This window comes from Sparus aurata, chromosome 2 (assembly GCF_900880675.1).
Source record: "Sparus aurata chromosome 2, fSpaAur1.1, whole genome shotgun sequence".
Classification (NCBI taxonomy): Eukaryota; Metazoa; Chordata; class Actinopteri; order Spariformes; family Sparidae; genus Sparus; species Sparus aurata.
In genome coordinates, this window is record NC_044188.1 from 27497043 (window position 1) to 27522555 (window position 25513).

Sequence of the window (25513 nt, forward strand, 5' to 3'; positions counted from 1 at the left end):
AGATGAGGAGATGTGAGGGAGCGCTGCAGTGAAAAAGTGCTTCAGATTTACTCACTTTCTTTCCATCTTTGAAGCTCCCTCTCTGTGCTGAGGTGTGTGATAGCATCTGTGAGTGTTCCATGAATAAGAAAAGCCTGTATGTTATCAAACAAAACACACACACACACACACAATTACATGCTTAAAGGCCTCTCAGACATTTGCTGCGAGCGAAATAGCGTGTGTGTGTGTGTGTGTGTATGTGTGTGCGTTGGGGGAACATTAAATACAGGTTTGATATGTGGATGTCATCAGCCATCTACGATCCAAGATATACATTTTTGTTTCATCAGACTTGTTGGATCCAAATGTGCTTTGGATGTATTTAATGCAACGTTTATTTGTTTCCCAAGGTATATTTGCAGAGCGTATGTGTTACAGTATGTGTGTGAGTGTGTGTGTGTGGGTCACTGTTTGTGTGCGTGTGTGTCCCCTCCTGCTGCTCTGTCCAGCCCCTAGTTGATTGATGATCTCCACTCCCATGGGGTCAGCGGGGTCATGACCTCCCACTTTTGACCCCCGACTGAGAGGGTCTCACACACACACACACACACACACAGAAACAGATGGCCTTAGGACAACTGCTGCTTCCTCACCTTCATCACAAAAAATACTCTCCATCTCCACATGATTTTCCTCACTGTTACAAACTCGACCGCACACATCCACAGACACTATCTCATGAACAAATGTCGTATGATGATATTAATAAATATGTGCTAATTGTTCACAGTTAAGACATTTGTGGCCTTCGATTGATAGCAGGTAGATACATGACAACACTCCTCTGTGTTTTGATTCCGTGCTGTTTCACATAGACTGAGGAGAAGGAAATTAATTCGACACACATGTAGCAACATCGCGCCCTAGTGACACTACCAGGTTATAGCAACAGATGAATATTGTAAAAAAAAAAAAGCAACCATCAAATCATAACAATTTATTTTTACTTGCCACACGCAAAAGCCAACAGATATAAACAGCCAATGAATCATTGCTTTTATTAGAAACACAGACACTCATGAGCCCAGAAGACGTAAACCTCAAAATTCTCTGTAAATATCAAATATAAAGATAACTACGTCATGCAGTATGTCGCCCACAAAAAAGACAGCTCGGGAAGAGGAGCATGAAAAAGATGCTTTTTGTGAACTCCTAAATTAATAGTAACTTTAAAACAGGACACATATCTGCAAAGGCACAAAACAAAAATCTCTTAAAGGGAAGACAGCGGAGATGATGATGATGATGATGAAGCAGAGCAGCGAGACACACCAGCTTATTAACGGCTTCTTATCAGTTCCAGGGAACAGTGATAAGAGCTGATCAGGTTATAATGTGATCTGATCAGGCGGTTTTCTCCTGGGCAGCGGTCTTCAGCCAGCTGGCCACATGTTTCTCAATCTCCTGAGAGGCAGAAAGATGGAACATAATGTTTCAAAAATCACCAATCACAAACACTGGATTTAAAAAACATTTTTATAATGATGCAATCACATAAATGTGTTTACTGTGCAGCTCTGAAACATATAAATGTGTTTACTGTGCAGCTCTGAAAAATGGGCTGCTGTATGAGCCTAAATACATGTGTACATGTGTTTGGACACGGTGCTTCCTGCTGACATGTGGTTTTTAAGGCTGATATAGATTTTAATCAAACAATCTCCATATTTCTTCCACCACTGCTCAGGTGGACATGGTTCAGCTTTTATGTTACAGATTACATAATGATGTAATCAAGGCATACATACAGTACCTGTTTGGCTTTCCTGAGTGAGCAGCGGTCTGTGACTCTTTTACTCGTCATGTCAGCACAGTGAGCAGTGTCCTCAATGAAAATGGTTTCTGCTTCTTCGCCTTCCTCAGTCCTGCCCTGCATCACTGACAGCTCCTTCCAAGGGTCAATTCCACCTGTGCCAACGATGACAGTGATTCTTAAATGTGCAATAAAATCCAGAACCTCTGTTTTTTCCAATCCCTCATCTTATAGTTTCTTTAATGTCAGCCCCAGGTTCAGTCATAAGTGGTGGTTTTGGTCAGTCTCTGGTAAAGCCAGTCTCACCATTGACATAGAGGACCCTGTGTGTGGAAGGGTTGTCTCCTCCATAATAAGTGTTAGTGAAGGCAATGCGTCCAGGCAGGGAATGCTGGGAAATGCCAAACAGCATGGGACACACTTCAGTGTGGACCGCCAGGGTCACCATCCCCGAGAACGGACAAGTGGCATCCTCACATGTTTGGTCTAAACACACACACACACACACACACACACACACACACACACACACACACACACACACACACACCCACACACACCCACACAAACACAGAAAGGGTGTCAGAACATAGCAAGAATGATGGCTGTGTGCGTGTAGGTGTGTATGTGTGTGTGTGTGTGTAGTACAGAAGCCAAACTCGGTGCAGGTCTGGTAGGTCCACTGTCTCTCTGCCCTCCTGCCTGAGTGGAGGGACGTATCCATCAGATCCTTCACTGCTTTCTCATGGGAGATGTCGAGACATGGTTCCTCACTGGTGGAATGGTAAATCTGTATATTGCACAAACAAAAACACAAAACATAGAAAACACCTGCCCTTAGGGTCCCCTGGCTGCAAAATTCTGCTGACAATAGAAATCTCTCTGGTTGCACCTTTTCATTTTCCCTGTAGGGGGACAACAAGCCCCTGTCTCACCAGGAGTTCCTAGAAATGGCTCGACACTGACATCTTGTGGTTATGACACGCATGAAGAGAGAAAACTTCAAGCAGGAGGTCATCCTAGTGTGTTTCCCATACCTGTGCGAGTTTAACAAGGCGGTTGTAAGCCTCCATCTCCGCCTCATGTGCCCCACTTCCATTGGTCATAACACCACAGATCTCATTAACAGACATGAGCACCCCTTCCTCGTTGTACTGCACCGCTCCCATGAAGATGTCGGCCAAGCTTTGCATCAGCTCAATCTGAAATAGTTAGTAAAAAATCATATTCCAACACCATCCATCCATCCATTTATAGAAAAGAGCTAGATTGTTAACTAAAAGTCAATAACAATACAGTATATGTTTTTTTAGAGTGTAAGAATAACATTAAGTTCAAACTAGTTCAAAGGAGCACCTTTGGAACACGACTGCTCCTGTCAACAAAGGAATAATTAAAGGTCCATTGCGTAGGATTTAATGACATCTAGTGGAGGTTGCAGATTACAAGCAGCAGAACAACCCTAGTCTAACCGTCCCCTACGGTGGCCATTAAAAACACAAAAAAACGTGAAAGGCCTTCTTTCGAGGCGGTATTTGGTTTGTCTGTGGAGGGTTACTGTAGAGACATGGCGGTGCCACATGACAGACTCTGTGGAAGAGGACCAGCTCCCTGTAGATATGTAAATCACACTTCTAAATCCTACACCCTGGTCCTTTAACTTCATCTGATGAAACGGTGATTTAAGTTCAGCTTTGTCTGTTAACATTTCTTTTAAAAACCTCTTAACAGTGTAACAGTAACCACCCAAGTCTTCCCCTCAAGCTGTCACCTTATCATCAAGCTCCTTGGGGATCTGACAACAGCCGAAGTCCACGGCCACCTGGCTGACATTGCCACCCATCAGTGCTGCCTCCACAACAGAAAAGGCTTCACGCACACCAGTCAGACACTACAGGAAGAGGAAGAGGATGAGGCTGAATTTAACACGCGACAGACGGGCACTGAATGCCTGTGATATGATACGCAGGCGGGTGGCTGTCTTCACACCTTTTCTGAGCCACCAACCGCTTCATTCATTAGACTCAGGCCAACAGTCTGAAACAGAGGATGTCACAGATGTGGGAGTGAGAATATGGTTATTTACGGGATGTGTACATCACTAGCCTAATGAGTGATAATTAGCAATTGTGCACGTGTAATATGCAGGGCTGTAAATACACTGTCATGACACGATTAGGGGTTTTAAGACTGATTATTTTTAGACTTACACAAATGTGACGGTTTCCAATAATGATCAGTAACAATGAAAAATATTTTTTTTGTGTAATTCTAAGATTTGAATGAAAGCTAGCCAATGAATTAATCGATGCAAGGTTGCACTGGGGAACATTTGGTATCAATAGTAGTAGAAGATCCTGTCTACAGCCCTGTGCCAGTTTACATTGCTGTAGGCAGAGAAGTCCAGTTTGGCCTGGACAGGAGCAGAGGAGGCCACAGCTCCGTACACCAGGTGAGGAAACTGTAGTAGGAGGAACAGAGACAGGAGACAGAGCAGTGACGAGAGCAAAAGAATGAATTAAGACACTATATTGTATTATATAAAGTCTTCATGAAGTTCATGAAATAGGCACACAGTTTGTTGCAATACTTTGTTGGACAGATGCAAAATAGAACATACCTTCCGGTGCCCTTCACAAATTAGAGGATTCAATAAAGAAATTGGGTTCCACGCCCATTTTTAAAGGGACCACACATTATTACGGTATCGTTAAAGTATCAGTCTGGTGATATCCTCCACTTTTGTTAATATATCAACCACTTCCATAAGATCAGTTGAGTCCATTAACAAGTACGGTCTGTGTTGTCGAAGCCTGATGCATCTTATTCCTCTGTGCTATGAAGCGCCATTGTTAAAATATTGATGTTATTGTTAATGTAATTATTTAAAAAAATAGGTGAAATGAATGTATGAGTCTGCTAGTTGATTACTGAGCCTCATTAAACAGGTCATCAAATACTGTTGCTGTTGGTTGGCCAGAGTTTGCTGAAAACTACAGTTCCCAGCTGTTTTACTAAATTATTTAGGCTTAAAGAAATTTTTTCTTTTCTTTTTTTTTGCATATTAGTGATGTATTTATTTAAAGTAGATATAGGCCTATTATGTTCATTTTCAGGTTTATAATCTTATCAAGAAAATATAGAATAACAGCAGTGTTTCCCTTTAATCTCAACAAAGAGAGTAGATTATTAATGATACAGGACCTGAATGTAAAATTACATTACCTGTTCTACTCATGTGCTGGAAAATATTTAAAACTACAGTGATCATAAATCACAGCCAGACACCCTGTCATGTGTTAGCAATAAACTTCTTTTAGGCTGTGGACATGATAGGTGGTTGTAAATTCATTAGATGATAGGAAAGGAGCTGTAGGACGTACTTTTTAGGGTGTACACAACCACTTTTATGACAGGAGAGCAAATGATTCCTATCAGAAGATTTAACACAAAGATTCTGGTTTGCTATGAGAATTTCTGTGCATGCTTTTCATGATCAAGAATCATTTCTCGGAAATCTCTTTTAAAGAATTATGATTTAGGATCAAATTTTACGAGGTGACATTCAAACGGATCTAGTCCTGCACCTTTCCTCTGAACCAGGCGGACAGAGCTCCTGAGTACGAGCCTCCAAAGCTGATCCAGGTGTTCCTGTGGCTCAGATTGAAGCTTTGGCTGATGTGTTGATGGAATACAGCTAAGTCAGAAAGCCTGGACACAAACACAAAAACTCTATTTTAACATGTTGACAAACCTTCACCTTCTGCTCTACATTTAAAGTAGCAAAATTGTGTCAGTATGTTCATTACTATGTGTTGTGTCAAGGCAAGGTCAGGAAAGATACTTGAATCTGATTGGCTAATGCAAGCGTTTGGTCACTATACACTGGCCACTCCTTTATGATTTCGACATGTTGTATGATGACAGAGAGAAGGAGGGAAGAGTAAATGAACATACATGTAAAAAGAGACATATGTACGTACATGTACAATGAGGATGAGGGATTTGGTGAAAAACAGGGTGAAAGATACACATTAGCAACACACATACACACACACACACACACACACACACACTATAGGGGGCCAAGACCTACGCCTGCTGGCTGCTCAGGTCTTGCAGGTTCTCTGTTTTCAGGCCGTCAGGGTTGATGCTGTTGCCATAGAAACGATGCTCCAGAACCAATAGCAGAGCCCCGTGCTGTTCGGCCATGTCAACATGGTGACCTGGGAAAACATAGTCAGAGTATATAAGATTCCGTGTGCAACAAAGTCTAAGACACTACAGGTGAATATGGTAAAAAAAAATTGCAACTCATAGATAACCATGAAACATTCCCAGTTGACAACTTGAGTTGCAAGTTTCCTGAAATTTTAGTTTGAATATGGTATATGAGGCATTATTTAATTTAAATGCATGCATTTGCCTACATTTCCACTACAGATATCTGAAAAAAATATATATTTTTTCTTAATCAACCCATACATCCAAAAATAATGTCAAGACAATAAAAAAAACTACAATCTTCACCATGTTTTTATGTATCAAACTAGGATGTTTGTATCTAAATGCTAGTGAAGATTTCTGTCTTAACGTATGAGCAAGGCTTGATTACAGTTTTTATTGATTGCCTTGACCTGCTTAAAAAAACTGGGATCCACTCGGTTTTCATCATCACTGACTCAGCAGAGCCCAAGTCACCTCTTGCAAATGTGTTAACCCTTTCTCATTGAATTGACACATTTTCCCCACCCTTTTGCAGAACAGTTAACACGGATGTCATTCAAGCAGTCCAAACTCCATTGTTTTAGCTATGGTAACCAAACAGAAACCATCTGTTCCTAACTATTATAAACTACCTACATCAGTATGAAATCACCAAAGCACCTGTTTAACACACCTAAACACAAATCTTCAATGAGCAATCAGTCTGCAGGCCTTAAAAAGTGCAGCGGCTGTGTTGTTCTTTGCCAACATGGATTGAAGAGGTCTTAGGCAGATGAGAGTGAGAAATAGGTGCAGAGGAATGTCAAGGTTGGATGGCATGCAAGAAGATTTTTCCCTTGGTTCATTGCAAGGGAGGATAATGAATGTGATGTGGATGAGGCCATGTGGCCCCATCGTCAAGACAGAAGAGACTGAGTATCAAGTGGCAATTTCTTTTACTCTACAGTAATAGATTTTGATACTTTACTGTAATAGATTTTATTTTGGTATACATGAATTTTGTGTAATATTTACAGTTTTTCAGTTTTCTGCCACAGTTTGAATAACAGAATCAATGGAATCAATAAAATTTGCATCAAAGCATTTCTGAGTCTGGATCCAATTCTTTGCAATAAGGTAAATTTGACATCAAATGGCACTGGCATGAAAGCTACGACAGTAATAGGCTACAATGACAAGCAATGGTGCACCAATAAGCACTGAGTGCTGTAATTTGTATTTTGTTGTCCACTGTGTAATGGTTGATTGGAAGAGCTCATACACCTGTTTGCAAGTTGTGATGTTTGAAGGCAAAATTAGCTTTTGTTGTATATTTTAAATGTTTTGGCACGGTTAGAGCCTTTTGCAAACAAAATGAGTCATTTTGACCAAGAGTGCCACTGTTTCGGCCTGTGTGTTAACTGTTTTGAAAATGTGGAGTTTGAGTTGACTGCTGCATTAAAGCAATCAATAAAAACTGTAAATGGGTAGATTGCACTGGGTAGACTGTACTTTTTTGAATGCCCCCTTACACGCACATTTTTTATATTTGGAAAACAAGCAAAATGAGTTAACTGCCACATGATTATTAATATGCTCTCTGATTTAATTATGTAGATATTTTAGCTATTTATATTTCGGTATTATATGCAATTAGTGACTACTGTATTTGTAGGAGGATTATGGCTCTATATCATATATCAGACTACATTTACATGCATTGCACATTTCATTTTAATTTGTGTCTTCACTCAGTTAGATTTAGATATTTAAATGAAAACCGTCATGATGTGAACCACCAGAACACTTTTTCCAGAACACTGAAGTCAATGTTGTTTACATTTAGAAAAACTATGTATAAACATTGAAAGAGAGTTTTAGATCTGAGATATTTTTTCAGATTGGTAATTTTTTAAATAATTGTGAAAAATTGTATATGTTAAACATTTTTTTAAGTGGGAAGTTGATGTTATTCCCTTCTCTGTCTGGGCCCCCTAGTGGCAAGGAGGCCCCTGGCAGTGCCTGAGCCTAAATTCTGTGTGAGAAAAAACAACTAAAAAACAGTAGATATCATCATAAAACGTCCCCGATTGATTACGTACGTGAAGCCAGTAACTCTTTGTATTTAGCAGACATTCTGATATTTTATGTTCAAATTTGTAAATGAAGCTATCTAATTAAACATGTGCATATTTGCATAGTCCAGAACTGTAATCTGAACTAAAAACAATCACCTGTGTGCGTATTGTCGATGTTCTTTTCACCTTCTGAAAAAGTTGTGGAAGTAAAATAAAACAAAATCTCAAAATTGTCTGGTGCATGAAAATGGTGTTGTCTCTTCTGAGACAAGAACAAATACTCTATGAGGGGATTACATATTTTAAAGCATGTCAAATGTATATGTGGATGATGATGCACAACACTTGCAAACCCCCTGTCCCATAAGGACAGAGAAAATAAGCTGTTGCAAATAACCTTCATAGATATCCTGACTGTAAATGACATGATGTGCTACATGAAGTGATTTCTGAGTGCATCTATTTCGTCTGTGTTGATAAATTGTTTGATTTTCCTTGACATCAACCTTGTACTGCAGGCTAGACATTTTGCAAAGACAGAAGTGTCATGAATAAGCATGAAGCAATATTCCCAGCTGAAAAACTGTGAAGAATGGCTGTATTGAAATTCAAAACAGAAACAAGAGGTAGATGTGAGGCCGATGCAGACGTTGTGAGATTTGATATCTGGTCCTGAGTGAAAGGTGAAAAATGTGTTTGCAAAGTGTCTTCTTACTGACACACAACATGATGCTCCGCTCACTGTTTCCATTTTCATTTGTAAACCTGTGATGGTGTGTCAGACGCTTCCTTTGTTCATTCAGGCATTTTCTCTCTTCCGTTTTCAACCAATCTGCTGTTCGAAAGTGTGTGAAGACAGGTGAGGACATGCGCTGCATCCAACTGTACCTGCCAGAACATCAAACTCATATATGGGCCCTTCTCCCCCGATGAAGAGGAACACGGGTCCATCAGGCGACTGCCAGTACGCCTCGTTCACAAAGAACCTCTGGAAGAAAGACAGGCGGAGGGAAAAACTTAAGAAATGTTTTATTCAGGTTCACCCACTCTGGCAGCACATTCATAGTCTTGGTGTGAGTAAATCCTTAATTTAATGCTGCAGTGGACACATTTGCACATTGGCAGCCTCGAATGGCAGCGAGAGCTGAAGGAGCTGAACGTTTTAATGCTGTCAGGAAATGCAGTGTTGTCTGTGCCTGGTGGAGGTGGGGAGGTGGTTTGTTTAGTTTAGCTCGAGTCTTCAGAGTTTTGCTCTAAAGCAGCAGAGTTCAGCAGGAGAGCTACAGCGATGTTTTCTGATTCAAGCCAGCAAAACTGCTGTTGTAGCCTATTAGCTTTGTTGCACCGGATAAATATTGAATGTTCCAGCAGCTGGTGTAAATAACAGTCAAATTTTTTAACAGTTACTTTCTAAAGTTAAAATACAGTTTTAGTTTTAATTCTATTAGAGATCTTCTTTACCTTTATTTTCTTTTTTCATAATTTGCATATGTAATGATAATCAAATTACCTTTAAATTTTGTCAATACAAATAATGTATTTCAAGATTGCAGAAGAGTGCTGTTCCTTGTTGGGTTTTATTATAAAGTTTAAAAACTTGTACATGCAATTCCAGTAATATACAATGCAATAAATAATATACGACTTGTAAAATAATTGATTTACACCTTTAAAAAGGCGCACACAAAAAAAAGTTGTAAAGCTTAATTTGAGACTTATAATCATAACAGTATACTAGTGCCAAGTTGTCAGTCAACGTTGGTGTATCAGAAACACATCAGCGTTAAAGTCTGCATGGATCAGCTGAGCACTACTGCTGCAGGCAGCAATTCTAAAAGATGCTAATTATTCAACAGATTTAAATTCTGAAGACAAGCAGCTGTCATCGTGTTGGCTGATTAACAGTTAGAGCCAAGAAATGTGGCATGAACTTCACACTAATGGCATAAACTAGAAACCAGAACTAGTGCCAATGTAAACCAGGATATTCTGAACATACAGTACACCAACACTAACAAAAAAGTTAAAATAAAGTTAACAAGCTTCCCAGCATGAAGAAAAAGTGGGCCATCATCAGCGCAGCTGGGGTGGAGTCAGATGGAGTCTTTACAGTAAAATTTCTAGCTTGTCAAATACACGGCTAGAAAGTTGATTGATACAAATGTTTTCAAAAATTATGTTCAGAAACGATCAATGATTATACAAGATATCTGTCAATAAACACACAAATCAATATAGAACTACAGAACCAATACTTTTTGCTAATTGTTAATAAGTCTATCTATTTTCCTAAATGTAATTACAGTATGAAATTTGAATGTAACAGTTTCATCTAGTAAATAAAAAATAAATATGTTTAAATAATTAATTTTTGTGTTAGTACACTGAGTACTAAGTACTTTTTGTGTGAACACATCAATTTTCTGTAAAAAGATTGAATTTAATGTGGGTTTTTTCATCTATTTTTTGCAATTTTATTGACAATTTTGTGCATTTAAAAAAACTGAAAAAATTATGTAATATAAACAGGAAAAACAAAAATTAGATTACAGGATTTTACCTATATGTTTAACAGTGAACAGTTCTCAGAAATAACACCATGGCATCTAATTGGATGCCTTTAATACAACATTGCCTTAGTGCAGGTTATGACGAGATTACAAAAACTGTGTGTGTGCATTTTATTTCTATGTCTCAAATGTCAGGCCTTGCTCAGTGCACTCACACTGGATAGATCCATACCAGACTTTGAAATGTAAAACATTATTTGATCTCTCTCTACCTGCGGGAAGGTGCGCACGTCTTGTCGGTTGAAGTGGTCCAGCTTCTGGTGAATCCTGCCCTCCTTCACATGTTGGAGAGGCTGACGACCACTGGCTGCGCTCGTAAGGAGGTGCTGCTTGGCTTTTTGCAGCTGGACATGACGCACGCGCTCCTTGATCTTCGTCAGAAGCCGTCCTGGTGTTAAAAACAAGAACAAGAATCATAGAAAAGAAGGAACGACAATTACGCACAGTCATGTTCTGCGTAATTGCTCAGGCTGTTTTGTGAGAATCACCAGACTAAATCATGACCCAAAGATCCAAGCTGCTTTAAAAAACCTGCTGTGTGGCTCTATCGGCCGTTTGATTTATAAAAACAACAGAACAAATCTGCTCATATTTCACAGAGGGCTTTATGTTGATGTCACTGATGTGATGGCTGACAAAAATACTTATAACTCAACCTACAACATCGGTGATCTATTTCAGGACCAGTCAAGATCAAACATTAACTTCTCAAGGGATTCACTGTCACCGCCCGGCATCAGCTTTGTTTTGTCCTCCAGCTCAAGTTTGACAACAGCGAGCAAAAATAAACTCTTTCTGCCATGATGAGCCCAGAATGAAATATTACTTGATCACCTTGTCATATATGGGTAAATTATTCTAAATCTTTAAATCATCAAACTGTGAAGTTATAGAAAAGTAGATAAAATCAAAGTCTGAGTCATGAGAATCTGAGTCAACCGGTTACTGTATTCAGTGAAGCAGTCAGCAACTCACCAGCATCGACGACGTTCAGGAGGAATAGGAGGACGAGACAGCGGGCTGCTGAGAAAGGCATCTCTACCACCAAATCAAGACACTTTCAATAAATATTTAAAAAGCTGAACGTGAACGCATATCCACTGCGCTAGAAGACTCGGGAGGATCTCCACCAATCATCACCTCCCTATATAGTGCCAGGAAGGGGCTGCAGTGATGAGGTGACCCCTTGAAAAAAGACTGAGGAAACTGTGATGTGACCTGTGCATTATTCTCATTTATCATGAGAACAGAGTGGGGCTGTGTGTGTGTGTGTGTGTGTGTGTGTGTGTCATATATAAGCTGCTCAGCAAAAATGGAGCTTCAGCTTGGTGATGTAATGAGATCTTTGTGCCTTGTAATGGCTTTTTTTTTTTTTTTTAGGAGTGGTTGAGTTACAGGAGCAGTTTTATTAGAACCCTTGAATAAATGACATTAGAAAAAAGGTCTGCACTTTCTTGTTCAGAGTTAGGCCTTGTTCAGACTGCCAGCCCAAATACATTTTGTTGGCAGACTGAGATTATATCCTGATAGATCTGAAGTAGTTTTCTAAAGCGATTCCCTTTGGATTTTCTATGGGTGCGCCTCAGTCCGGATGCTTTGGACACTCGTCCGCATCAGAGCAGCTGAGCAGAATCGTTGCTGCCTCTGGAGGAGTGGTCTGGTGCGACGGACAAGCTCTGGGCCACAACTTGATGACTGTTTGGAGAGCCAGACGAACCAAAGTTAGGTACACATCATTGTTAAGAATGTTACACAGTTAAGGTAGAGAAAAGGCTGCATTTCGGTTTAGTCCTCAAAACTCCTTGGTTGGGTTTAGGAAGAGATCAGTTGGGTTTAAGCACCAAAACTATTTAGTTAGCTTCATGGTTTGGATTAAATTACAAAATGTAACAAGTTTCTGATGCTGTGTGTTTTCATATAAAGTTGAAACTCATGAGTGAACACAAAATAAAAACATGAATCATGCGAAGACACATACATTAGAGTTGACATTTTTTTAAGCTTCATATGTCTGCAGTTGCTTTGCTTTTTTTCATCAACACACAGAGACGAGAAGAAGGAGTCAGACAGGAGGAACATTTTCAAAAGAAACAGAGGTGACCTACTGTTTCATGTGTCTCCAGTATCACTGTGTAGTTTTCTGTTATGGGGGTGATGAGATTCTCAACCACATCCTGACATTAAAGGTGGCTATGCAGAAAATATATTTCTTTCAACCTTCAAATGTCAGTGGAGGCTATGAGCATTTCCCTTTGAAAAAGGTCATTACATGGAGGCGGCTGTTTCTGTGACATTGGTGGGTTTTTTGTGCCTTTGTGTTCCAGAGGTGCTGTGGAGTTGCTGAGCGTGGCCTTCTGGTGGCCTGAGCTAATCACACAAACCTGCAGCCAAGTGAGGCAATCAGCAGCAGGTTAAAAGCCCTGCTCTCCTCTACTCAGGCTGCCAGATTATTTAGTCAACTAGCTCTACGACATGGTCCTTGTGTTAAGACACTTCTAGAGTTACCAGTGTTTTTGGTGTCTCCAATGATCACTCTCCACCTGGATACTGTCTGGCCTCACCATGACCCAGACTCCTGCATCTCTGCCACTAGTCTGCATCACCTGGTTCTTCAGTGTGCCGCTCATCCGAGTCCCTTACCTGTGCCACCGTGAGTCACTCATCTGCCTGGTGGAGCCTCCAGTCATCTCCTCAGCCGTCCTCTACTGCCAGCTTCTCACCGTGCTCAATGAACATCTTCTAACAAATCCCCCTGTTTCTGGGGTCCACTAATGGTTCTTTAACCTCCATCTACAGAATGTACATGTTTTTAGTAAAAAATCCATCAAACCCACCATCTGGCCTACTGCCAAGCACAAACGGCATACGATGTCAGTGACGGGTACGTCTTACATTCATCATCATCTTCACGTACACAACAGAAAGCTAATATTGTTCGCATCTGTTGTAAGGCAACTATTTGCTAACAAGTTCCACTTTTAGCTGTGTATGCAGCTTGTTTCTGCCGCCCTCGTGGTTGCCAAAGATGAGGTCACAGCAGATGAAGTGGTAAGACCACTCCTTATGAAGTTGTTGTGGTGAAAGTGCTAGCAAACAGTTCTCTGTTCACACATCCACACCCACACTGAGCAGCATTAGTATTCTATGCATGTGATCCATAATTAACATCAAAAAAGCACAATTTCAAGCTAATTTGCAGCCTCAATTTAACTTAAATACATTGTGTAAATGGTGTAAGTGGTCAGGAAACATTCAGTCAGCATACTGTAACTTACTATACAGTAAACAGCACAATCTATCCTTACACTCTCAATTCAAGTAAGGATAAAACTCACCAAAAGCCCTTGCTTTGAAAGACACCCCAGGAAGAGCCACAGAGGAGGGATCATTCTCCCAGAATAGACAGACCAACAAAATCACAGCGTACAGATTACATTGACAAATTATCTGAATAGAATACATGAAGAATGTGGATCCAGGAGGACAAGACCTTCTTTCAACCATGGTGACCGGGAGGAGGACAGGCTAAATAAACAAGATAATTAGCAAGAACATATGTATGTATTTAAGAAGGTTGCAGAGGTGAGCTATGTTCCATGACAGGGCCAACAGGTATGACATTCTTGATTCAACATAGATGAGGAACTCACAACCAGGAGAGAATGGTTCGCGGGCGGTCGATTGTCCAGCAGAGAGGAGGCTGAATGAATAGAGAGGAGACGAGGGACAGGCACACACACAGCTTGCAGCTCTTGTCTGTTCGTCAACACTAAACATATGAAGGTCAAGGGATTCTTTAAAAAAATCAACTATGTTTAACTTGTGCTTTGCACTCAAACAATACAAATATGAAAAAAACTCCTCTAACATAAATTGTTATTAAGCAATATTACCCGAGAGGGTGTGCTTTAACGTCATTTGAGCACGACAGTGATGCGGTCAGGACCTCGGCGCATCACTGAGCTGACATTAAAGTTTTATCGCGGTCTCGGAATTTCCCGAACTACCGTAAAATACCAAATAATAGCCGGGGCGTTTATTTGTTTCAATCACTTAACAGACCAGGCGTTTATTTGGGACCAGGCGTTTATTTGGGACAGGCGTTTAATTCCTTCCTCTCATCGGAGGAAACGATTTATCCAACCAGCACTCGCGGCAAACTCCTCATCTCTGTTGTCACTCACGGTGGCGTACATTTGTTTCTCCATCGCCCTGATCATTTTGCAGGATACCCTCTCATGTCGTGCCCGTTTGCTGATATCCCAGTCATGCTGATTTGAGCGTGGTCACTCTGGGTCTAAATTTCTTGTTGACCAATCAGATTGCTTGGTCGGAACTACTTGTTGTATAATTTTTGTTGACCAATCAGATTGCTTGGTTGGAACTACTTGTATAATTGACAATATCACCACAAATTTGCTTACAAATGGCTGTATGTAAATATGCATTAAAAGTGCCATCTCCAAACTACCTGTGTCATTTTAAAACCTTATGTATATATTAAATATTTTTAAACTTTTACGGCACTTTTTTGTGATGGTTTTGCTAACCCTAGCAACGGAGGGTCAGGAGCGCATCATTGAGCGCATTGTTTACACACGCGACCAGCTGATTGCGCTGTGTAAACCTGCACTGCTGCCCGGAACCAGGCCTGAGGTCCTGAAGAACCTCACGTCCGCCATCATTATCGGTGTGTACGTTCCTCCTTCAGCTGATGCAGCGCTGGCCTGTGACGTCATCCACTCCGCTGTTGCCCAGATACAGATGCAGCATCCTAACGCATTTATTGTCATCACTGGGGATTTTAATCACGTCTCACTGGACAAAACCCTCCCAACATTTCACCAGTATGTTGACTGCCCCACCAGAGACTGTAACACACTAGATCTGTTGTATGCAAATGCTAAGGATGCATACAGTCCCACAGCCCTCCCCCCTCTTGGAAGATCTGACCACAACCTGGTTCTGCTGACCCCTAAGTATATCCCCCTTGTTCAGCGGCAGCCTGTCCACACTAGGAGCATGAGGAGGTGGACTCAGGAGGCTGCTGACGCACTACAGGACTGCTTTGAGTCGACAGACTGGGATGCACTTGTTGAGCCACATGGAGAGGATCTCGACAGCATGACCGACTGCATCACAGAATACATCAGGTTCTGTGAACACACCACTATGCCAACCTGGACTGTACGCTGCTTCCCTAATAATAAGCCGTGGATCACCAATGACCTGAAAGCTCTTCTTAACAAGAAGAAGAGGGCGTTCAGGTCTGGAGACAGGGAAGAACTGAGGAGAGTGCAGCATGAACTCAGGGATATGCCGAGGGCCTGTAAAGACGCCTACAGGAGGAAGCTGGAGGCCAAACTCCAGCAGAACAATGTGAGGGATGTGTGGACTGGTATGAAGCAGATCACTGGGTGTAAGGTGAGCGGCAGACAGTCATCGGGCAGCCTGGAGAGGGCAAACGAGCTGAACAGATTCTTCAATAGGTTCAGCTCACAGCCTTCTGTCGTCTCCCTGACACCTCCAGACCCCGACACACCCTCACTGCCCCAAATGCTTCCTCCCCCCCCACCTCACTCCCCTGCTGTGAGCTCTCCTGTGCAGCACCTCTCCTCCCCCTCCTCCTCCACCTCCTCCTCCTCCACCTTCACCTCCCGCTCCACCTCCTCGTCCTCCACTGAAGACACAGGCAGCCTCCCCCGCATGACTGTGACTGCATGCCAGGTTAGGAGACAGCTGGAGAGACCCCACCAGCAGAAGGCTGCAGGCCCTGACGGTATCAGCCCCAGGATCCTGAAGACATGTGCCAGCCAGCTGTCTCCTGTCCTACAACACCTCTACAACCTGAGCCTGGGTCAGGAGAGAATACCAGTGCTTTGGAAGACTTCCTGCCTGGTTCCTGTTCCAAAGAAGTCGACACCATCAGACCTCAATGACTATCGACCAGTGGCCCTCACATCTTACGTCATGAAGGTGCTGGAGAGACTGGTCTTGGCCAACCTGAGGCCGCAGGTGAGAGCCCTGCTAGACCCTCTGCAAGTTCTGACGACTCGGCTGTTGTTGGGTGTATAAGTGAGGGACAGGAGGAGGAGTACAGGGCACTGGTAGACAACTTTGTGGAGTGGACTGGACAGAATCACCTGCGGCTGAACATCAGCAAGACCAGAGAGATGGTGATAGATTTCAGGAAGAAGAGGAAGACGGCTTTCCAACCTCTGTGCATTCTGGGAAAGGATGTGGAGGCGGTCGAGGATTACAAGTACCTGGGTGTTACCATCAACCACAGACTGGACTGGAGATCTAACACTGAAGCTGTTTACAAGAAGGGGATGAGCAGACTTTACTTCCTGAGGAAGCTGAGATCCTTCAACGTGTGCAGCAAGATGTTGGAGATCTTTTATCAGTCTGTGGTGGCCAGTGTACTTTTCTTTGCTGTGGTTTGTTGGGGAAGCAGCATTGGAGCCAGCGACACCAACAGACTCAACAAACTGATCAGGAAGGCTGGCTCTGTGATTGGCTGCAAACAGGACACTCTGGAGGCTGTGGTGGAGAGGAGGACACTGAAAAAACTGTTATCCATCATGGATAATCCTCTCCACCCTCTCCAACTCACACTGGTCAGACAGCGGAGCACCTTCTCCGGAAGGCTGCTTCAGCTTCGCTGTCGTAGCAACAGATACAGGAAATCTTTCCTGCCACAATCCATCACTTTGTACAACTCTCTCACCTCTGCCTGACAGAGAACTCTGGTCTCTCTACTGTTTTGGTGTATATATTATTATTGTTATAGTATATTTAGCATATTTTGTTTTGTTGTATATATTATTATTGTTTATTGTTTATAGCACACTGTGCACTGTATATATACACTATGTATATATTGGATTCTATTTATGTTACATATGAAATGTTTTATTTGCGGACCCACCACTGCTGTAACAAAATAATTTCCCATTCTGGGATCATTAAAGTAATTCTATCTATTTCTATCTATCTATCTATATATCTATATATTTATGTGTGTATCTTTATATATATGTATGTATCTTTATATATATATATATATATATGTATATGTATATATATATATATATATATATATATGCATTAAAAGCGTCATTTCCAAACCACCTGTGTCATTTTAAAACCTTACATATATATATATATATATATATATATATATATATATATATATATATATATATATATATATATATATATGTATATACGTATATGTTTATTTGGGTTGCAACAAGATGATACATTTTAAAATGGCACAAGGCTCAGTGTAACCTCTTCAGTTTCACTGACATCAAAGTGACCACAGTTCCTGAGTTGACATGTTTCCTGTTGATCCATTTTTTTAACCCAGTTAAAATCTGACATGTTCAACGTCAGACCTCACTTAACACTGGTAAAGAGAAGATCGAGGAACTGCTGCATCGTGTGCTCGGCTGCATTATTAGAGCACACAGAGACAATTTCATCAGGTAGACATGAACAACACTGTGGAAGGAGGACTGCAGCCAGAGCCAGTTTATGCTGTGGTCTTCGGCTGTATCATGGTACTTGGGCTTCCTCTCAATGCTGTATCACTGTGGATATTGTTGCGCCGGCACAGCCTCAAATCCCCAAATGTGGTCTTCATGGTCAACCTGGCAATCTCAGACCTGCTGCTCGCCGTCTCCTTGCCCATGAGGGTCTACTTTTACGCCACAGGCACCTGGTCACTGGGCCCACCGGTATGCATCTTGACCACAGTGATCTATCGCAAAAACATCAACTGCAGCGCCATCTTAATCACCTTCATCTGCGTGGACCGCATGCTGGCTGTGGTGTATCCTTTGAGGTCACGCCATCTTCGAACTTCTTCCAACGCCTGGAAAGCTGTTGCGCTCGTTTGGCTGTTTTTGATGCTGATGAACATTTCACGAAGCGTAAGCATGTCAAGAGCTTTAAAAAACTGCACTGTACCTGTCTGTTTTGATTATCATCGCTGTTGGACTCCTTATAAACCAGCATGGGTTTATTTTTATGTTGTGTTAGTGTTCATCTTGCTGGCTGTCAATATTGTGTGCACCACTCTGGTGTCTTGGACTCTACGCAGCCATCTCACTGACTCTGCAATGGTCAGCAACAAGGTGAATGTCATGCTGATTTTTGTCATGAACTTGGTCATGTTCACCATATGTTTCATTCCTTTGTATGTTGGGTTGCTTACAATTACGGGAACTGTAATCAGGCCTTTAGTATGTCTTGCTACCATGAACTGCTGTCTGGATCCACTGTTGTATTACTTTTCTCTGGATAACTTCTGGAAGAAAAAAGAGGATGTGGATCTTGCAACAAGAGAAGAGTAGACAAAGGACGTGCCACAGTATTTTCATAAGAAGGCATCAAATTCCCATGTCACATGCCCCTTTCTCTATTTTTTAGCTGCTGAGGTGTCCGATGCTTACTTGGCTTGAAGTTTGACTGTGTGACAGATTTTATAAAACTTGTCAGTGTTTGTTAAAGTTGGCGATTTATTACAAGATAGAGAGAAGCTTGGCTTGTTAATGAACTATTACCATCCTCAATTCATACTTACAGGCTGTTATAGCACAGCTTCATGAAAGAGTCCTTCAGCAGTATCAGGAGAAATGATGACGATTAAAGAAGTTGTTTGACATTCTGTGAATTTGCTTACTTGCTAAGAATTAAATAGGAAGATTGATACCATTCTCAGGTCTTTAAGGTAAATATGAATACAGTCTTGAGGCAGCGAGGGTTAGCTCAGCACAAAGACAGGAAACAGCTCCATTTGAAGTTTAGACCAAAGTGTAAAAACATGGAAATAACTCGGAATTATAGGAAATACACTTGTTGGCTTCCTTGTCTAAATGTATATGGGAAGAGGGACACTAATTTACATGTCTGTACAATACTTATAAAGCTTCAGCTTTGATGGCAGGATGATAAGCTAGTTTCAAACAAAGACTGGAAACAGTGGGACACAGAATAACCAAAGTTAGGTACATATCATCGTTAGGAATGTTAAAGAAATGGTTGCAATTCGATTTAGTCCTCAAAACTCCTTGGTTGGGTTTAGGAAGAGATCAGTTGGGTTTAAACACCAAAAACTATTTAGTTAGCTTCATGGTTTGGATTAAATTACTTGTGTTAACTGTATTATAACGTAAGTTCAGCAGCATACAAAATGTAACAAGTTTCAGATGCTGTGTGTTTTCATATAAAGTTGAAACTTGTGAGTGAACACAAAATAAAAACACGAATTATGCAAAGACTCATCCATGAGAGTTGACATTTTTGTAAGCTTTATGCGTCTGCAGTTGCTTTGCTTTTTTTCATCAATGCACAGAGACAAGAAGAAGAAGGAGTCAGACAGGAGAAACATTTACAAAAGAAACAGAGGTGACACACTGTTTCATGTGTCTCCAGTATCACATTCAATATCACCATGTAGTTTTTTGTTATGGGGGTGATGAGATTCTCAACCACATCCTGACATAAAAGGTGGCTATGCAGAAAATATATTTCTATCAACCTTCCAATGTCAGTGGAGGCTATGAGCATTTCCCTTTGAAAAAGGTCACATTACATATTCAACACTATACATATGAAGGTTAAGGGATTCTTTAACAAAATCAACTATGTTTAACTAATGCTTTGCACTCAAACAATTCACATATGAAAAAAACTCCTCTGACATAAATTGTAATTAAGCAATATTACCCTTGAGGGTAATATGCTCAAATCAGCATGACAGTACGCCTGACTCATTACTCAAAATATTACTCCGCCAAGTCTGTGGCAATAGTGTATCCATCTCCATGGCAAGATAGTAACTGTCAGAGCTGGAGCAAAAAAAAAAGAAAAAGTACAGCTTGAAATTCAAACTTTCTGCCGTAAAATATGCAGAGGAAAAGTCGGGAGAAGCAGCCGCTAGACGTTTCTCTGTCGACCTCAAGAGAGTGAGAGATTGGCGATAAAACAAAACGGAGCTGTCCGAGGAGGACATCAACAGGGCCAGGCTGCCTGGTGGAGGGAGGAAGAAGGCTAGCGAGGAGCCTGAGATATACATGCGGGAATTAGATCTATTTCGACCTCACTCAGACCGTCACCACGGTCTTCACCTTGAAGCCGCTTCCCCCTTTGTTTGTATTAGTGTTGATTTCCCCGTTTAACCCGCTGTCCGCAGTGGGTGGGAGCTTGTGTCCCCCCCCTCGTGCGTTCGCGCACAATGAGTGGGGCTGGTGAGCTTAAGTTGGTCGTGGGGTTGCTTTCTTCCCAACCGGCTTATTGGTAATTGAGTTAATAGGCAGCCCCCTTGCCTCTGTGCGCAGTAGGCTGCTCGTTTATTTTTCTCCCGTTTTTGGGTCTCTTTCTGTCAAACTTAAAGCTGCAGTAGCAGAATTTTTCATTCGCCCTAAATCCCTGCTTTTTGCAGTAGGTGGGTTGTTTTTCTTTCACTGGTTGTGTGCAGCCTGGTTTTTTGTTTCCCTTTGACCAGCTATTCGTAGCTGTTGGCTACATAGAGGAATGGCCTCTCATGCCTGCCGCTTTTGCCTGGGAGTTATGGACCCCCGTGATGGCCATCGGGAGTGCCCCTCCTGTTTGGGCATTGCCCATGTGTTGGAGGATGTTGCCAACCCCTGTGCAGCGGCAGTCGAGCTGCCCAGGGAAGAACGGGCTTGCAGGGCCAAACGACTGGAACTGTCTGTTTGTGCAGGGGCTGCGCAACCTGACCCTTCCCAGTTCAGTGAGGAGGGCGTGCATGCTCCTAAGACACGCTCTCGGAAGCGCAAACATGAACGCACCCCTAACCGTAAGAGAAGGCGTGGCTCTGGTGAGAAGCAGGCGGTCCAGCCCCCTGATGACCCTGTGGATGCTCCGGGTGGCCAGGGTGCCCATGGAGACACCCAATTGCAAAACCTGGCTGCCATACGTGGTCTGTCAGAGAGATTGGGCAGAGTGGAGGCCCAGTGGCCCGCCATGACAGGCACGCCGGGGGAGGAGCACTTGAAGGAGCCCTCCCCTGATGAGTTGCCCTCTGGTCAGGGAGATGGAGGTGATACTCCGGACGTCATCTCCCTGTATGCACGGGACTCACCTTTTGGGAGCGGCGAACAGTCTGACATTGCTGGTTCAGACGAGCAGCTCAGGTCCTCTGCGGTTGAGGGGATGTCTAACCTCAGCCCAGCTGGCGGGGGCGAGTCTTCTGCCATCGACATAATTTCCAAAATTATGAGTGCGGCGAAGATTGTGGGACTCAACATCCCAGTTGTGGCACCTGCTCCGATGGACGGTGTGTGGGCTGGTATTTCCCACTCTCAGCACCCCATATCTGTTCCTGTGGCAGCAGATTATTTGCACATGCTCAGAAAATCTTGGAATGCCCCGAGTGGTGCACCTCAATTCAACGCTGGATGCCGGAGGCTGACGAAGGTCATGTACGCTCCTGACACCGGCATGGGGGACATGCCCCCGGTTGAGAGGGAGATGGCGGCCCTTACGTCTCTAGGCCCAGAACGGGTGACCGCTAACCCTCGCTGTCCTGTAAAGGAATGCGAAAAGACCGACCGCCTGGTGTGTCGTTCTTACAATGCTGCCACCCGGGCTGCCCGCTCCGGTAATGCGCTCGCCATTTTGTTGGCAGCCCTCAGGAGGACGGCTAACCCAGAGGATCAGGACACTATGAGCCTGATAGACTCCGCTCTTGTCACTCACTCCCAACTTACAAGGGATGTTGGTGTAGTGATGTCATCTGCCATGATGTCCAGGAGGCAGATTTGGTTGGCGCAGACATCCCTTCCAGAGAACATTAGGAAGGAGCTCACAAACATGCCAATTGTGCCTGCACGCGTTTTTCATCCTGATGCTCAGGGCGTGTTGGACAAAGCTGAACAGTCTCGCCGCACTAGAGATTGTGTGCGGCGCACCTTTAGCAGAACCACGGCTCCCAGGTATGGTTCTAGGGGTCCCCAGCATTCAAACCATCCCCCTGGCGCTCGCCAGGAGCCGTGGCGGCAGCATGCTGGTTTCCCGGCCTCTGGTAATACACAACCGCCGTCACGCCGGCAGCAGCGGTTTCAGCCCCGTCCTCCCAGTAAAGAGGGGTCCCACAGGAGACGCCCCCCCAGGGGTACGGGACGACAGGCTGGGGCCCCATAGGGGTGGGGGGTCGGCCGCCGCAGTTTCCTCCCAGCTTTGCCTGGACAGCTGGGTGGAAAGGGTTTTGGACCCCTGGGTGCTGGCTACAGTATCCACAGGGTACAGGATCCAGTTTCGGCGGCGACCCCCCCCCTTTCTCCGGGGTCCGTATGACCACGGTCAGGGACCCAGTCCAGGAGAAAATTTTAGCAGGGGAAATTGCGACCCTTCTACAGAAGGATGCAATTATGAGGGTAGAGCCAAGCGAACAGCTCGCTGGCTTTTACTCTCTGTACTTCCTCGTGTCAAAAAAAGATGGAGGCCTACGCCCCATCTTGGACCTCAGACGCTTAAATGCTTTCATAAAGGTTTTGCCCTTCAAGATGCTGACCACGAGTCAGATCTTGGAGGCTGTGGAAAAGGGGGATTGGTTCACATCAGTGGATCTAAGGGACGCTTATTTCCACGTGCCCATCTGCCCAGACCACAGACCTTTTCTCCGCTTTGCCTTCCAGGGACGGGCCTACCAGTTCAAGGTCCTCCCATTTGGCCTTTCCCTCTCACCAAGGGTCTTTACCAGGGTGATTGGAGCAGCTCTGCGCCCTCTCCAGCTGTCGGGTATGAAAATCCTCCCGTATTTGGACGACTGGCTGATCTGTGCCCCATCCCACGACCAAGTTCTACGGGATACGGGTTTGGTTCTCTCCCACATCCAGTCCCTGGGGCTCAAAGTGAACTGGACGAAATCCAACCTGGAGCCAGGTCAGCAGGCGGTCTTTGTCGGGCTGCGCCTGGACTCTGTCGCAATGTCCGTGTCACTCACCTCTCAGAGGGTGGGGAACATCCTGGCCCTTCTGTCCCATTTTCGCCTCGGCAAGAGGCTGGAGTTGGTCCAGTTCCAGAGGCTGTTGGGCATGATCTCGGCTGCAGTGGCCGTTGTTCCTCTTGGTCTCCTCAGGGCTCGGCCTTTGCAGAGATGGTTCAATGCTCTCGGCCTCCACCCGAAATTACACAGACGTGCAAAGGTTCGGGTGACACACACGTTTCTCCGGGCTTTGCGCCCATGGAGGGACACGAGGCTCCTTCTCCAGGGTGTCCCCCTTGGGAATATTCCTTCGAGAAGGACGGTGGTAACCACAGATGCCTCCCTGACAGGGTGGGGAGCAGTGTGGGAACACAGGATGGTGCGTGGTGTCTGGGAACCCCCTTGGGGGGAGGAGCACATCAACGTCTTGGAACTGAGGGCAGTTTTCCTGGCGTTGAAGGCGCTCCTTCCTTCCATCCAGGGCAGGCATGTCCTGGTACGCACGGACAGTTCCTCCACGGTGTTCCATGTGAACCACCAGGGGGGCACCAGGTCACTGCGTTGCCTCCAGGTGGCGCAGACACTTCTGTTTTGGGCGGCTCAACATCTAGCTTCACTCAGGGCAGTCTACATTCCCGGCATTGCGAACCGGGCGGCAGACCTCCTGTCCAGGACGGGCCCTCTCCCAGGAGAGTGGAGGCTTCACCCAGAGGTGGTGGCCCTCCTGTGGGCTCAGTTTGGCATGGCCTGCGCCGACCTGTTCGCCTCTGCGGAGACAACACACTGCAGGATGTGGTTCTCCCTATTGGGCAGGGGGGGCCCTCTGGGTCTGGATGCTCTGTCTCACGAGTGGCCGGACGGGTTGTTGTACGCTTTTCCCCCACTCCCGTTGGTTTCCCAGGTGCTCCACAGGGTCACTATGGGCCGTTACAAGGTGCTGCTGATAGCCCCTCGGTGGCCGAGGAAGTACTGGTTCCCCAGGCTCCTTCGCCTTGTCCACGGTCAACCCTGGGCCCTACCGGGCAGGGTGGACCTCCTCTCACAGGCGGAGGGCCAGATCTGGCATCCCAGACCTGCTCTTCTGCAGCTCTGGGCATGGCCCCTCCTCAGTCCCGGCCTCAGGGATTAGATGAAGCTGTTCTGAGGACTATAGGACATGCCCGAGCTCCCTCCACCCGTGCCAATTATAGCCAGAAGTGGAGTGTTTTCCTGACATGGTGTCAACGCGCACAAGTTGACCCATCTACGTGCCCCATTGAACTGATCCTCCGTTTTCTCCAGTCTCTCTTGGACTCAGGGAGGGCCGCTAGCACCATTAAAGTATACACTGCTGCTATTTCTTTCTTTCATGAGGCAGTGGGTGGGGTTACCGTAGGCAGGCACCCTTTGGTGTCGCAGTTCGTTAAAGGGGCCTGTCGCCTGCGTCCAATCAGGTCCCCCAGAGCTCCATCGTGGGACCTCCCGTTGGTGCTGAGGTCCCTGACTCAACCCCCGTATGAGCCCCTTGATCAGTCCACCCTCAAGTTCCTGTCCCACAAAACAGCTTTCCTCTTGGCTATATGTTCAGCTAAACGAGTGGGCGAATTACACGCTCTGTCTGCGAGTGGGGATTGTTTGAGGTGGAAGGCAGATGACACTGGCGTGTCTCTTTGGCCGAACCCTGCATTTCTGCCTAAAGTCGTAAACCCTCAGACAGTGAATCAGGTTATTGAGGTCAGTGCTTTTCGACCTGACCCTAATTTGTGCCCTGTGCGGGCACTCAGCACTTACATTGCACGTACTCAATCTCTGAGGCGCTCGCATTCGCAGTTGTTTGTGTGTTTCCGTGCTGACAAGCTGGGCCTCCCCGTGTCGAAACAATGTCTGTCCCGCTGGGTTGCCAATACTATCTCTGAGGCGTACT

The 25513-nt window shown here is 44.3% G+C and overlaps 2 protein-coding genes across 2 annotated transcripts; one reads left to right on the forward strand and one right to left on the reverse strand.

Moving 5' to 3' along the window:
* Positions 1 to 997: 997 nt before the first annotated feature.
* Positions 998 to 11926, reverse strand: prss16 (serine protease 16). The gene is made up of 13 exons (XM_030442457.1): positions 11625 to 11926; positions 10862 to 11037; positions 8968 to 9067; positions 5892 to 6021; positions 5383 to 5506; positions 4179 to 4256; positions 3785 to 3832; positions 3567 to 3686; positions 2833 to 2997; positions 2444 to 2585; positions 2102 to 2281; positions 1796 to 1950; positions 998 to 1446 (listed from the first exon to the last, which is right to left on the reverse strand). Exons 1-13 carry the CDS (start codon positions 11683 to 11685, stop codon positions 1387 to 1389), a joined length of 1539 nt encoding a protein of 512 aa, XP_030298317.1. The 5' UTR covers positions 11686 to 11926; the 3' UTR covers positions 998 to 1386.
* A 6170-nt stretch (positions 11927 to 18096) lies between these two features.
* LOC115572749 (lysophosphatidic acid receptor 4-like) lies at positions 18097 to 19903 on the forward strand. The gene has a single exon (XM_030403173.1). It carries the CDS (start codon positions 18149 to 18151, stop codon positions 19010 to 19012), a length of 864 nt encoding a protein of 287 aa, XP_030259033.1. The 5' UTR covers positions 18097 to 18148; the 3' UTR covers positions 19013 to 19903.
* The last annotated feature ends 5610 nt before the right edge of the window (positions 19904 to 25513 follow it).

Coding starts and splice junctions, on each gene's coding strand:
- prss16 (XM_030442457.1), bottom strand. CDS start 11,685: ATGCCTTTCTCAGCAGCCCGCTGTCTCGTCCTCCTATTCCTCCTGAAC. Junction 11,038..11,624: donor CCTGAACGTCGTCGATGCTG/GTGAGTTGCTGA, acceptor TTTTAACACCAG/GACGGCTTCTGACGAAGATC. Junction 5,507..5,891: donor GACCTGAGCAGCCAGCAGGC/GTAGGTCTTGGC, acceptor GTTTGTGTCCAG/GCTTTCTGACTTAGCTGTAT.
- LOC115572749 (XM_030403173.1), top strand. CDS start 18,149: ATGAACAACACTGTGGAAGGAGGACTGCAGCCAGAGCCAGTTTATGCT.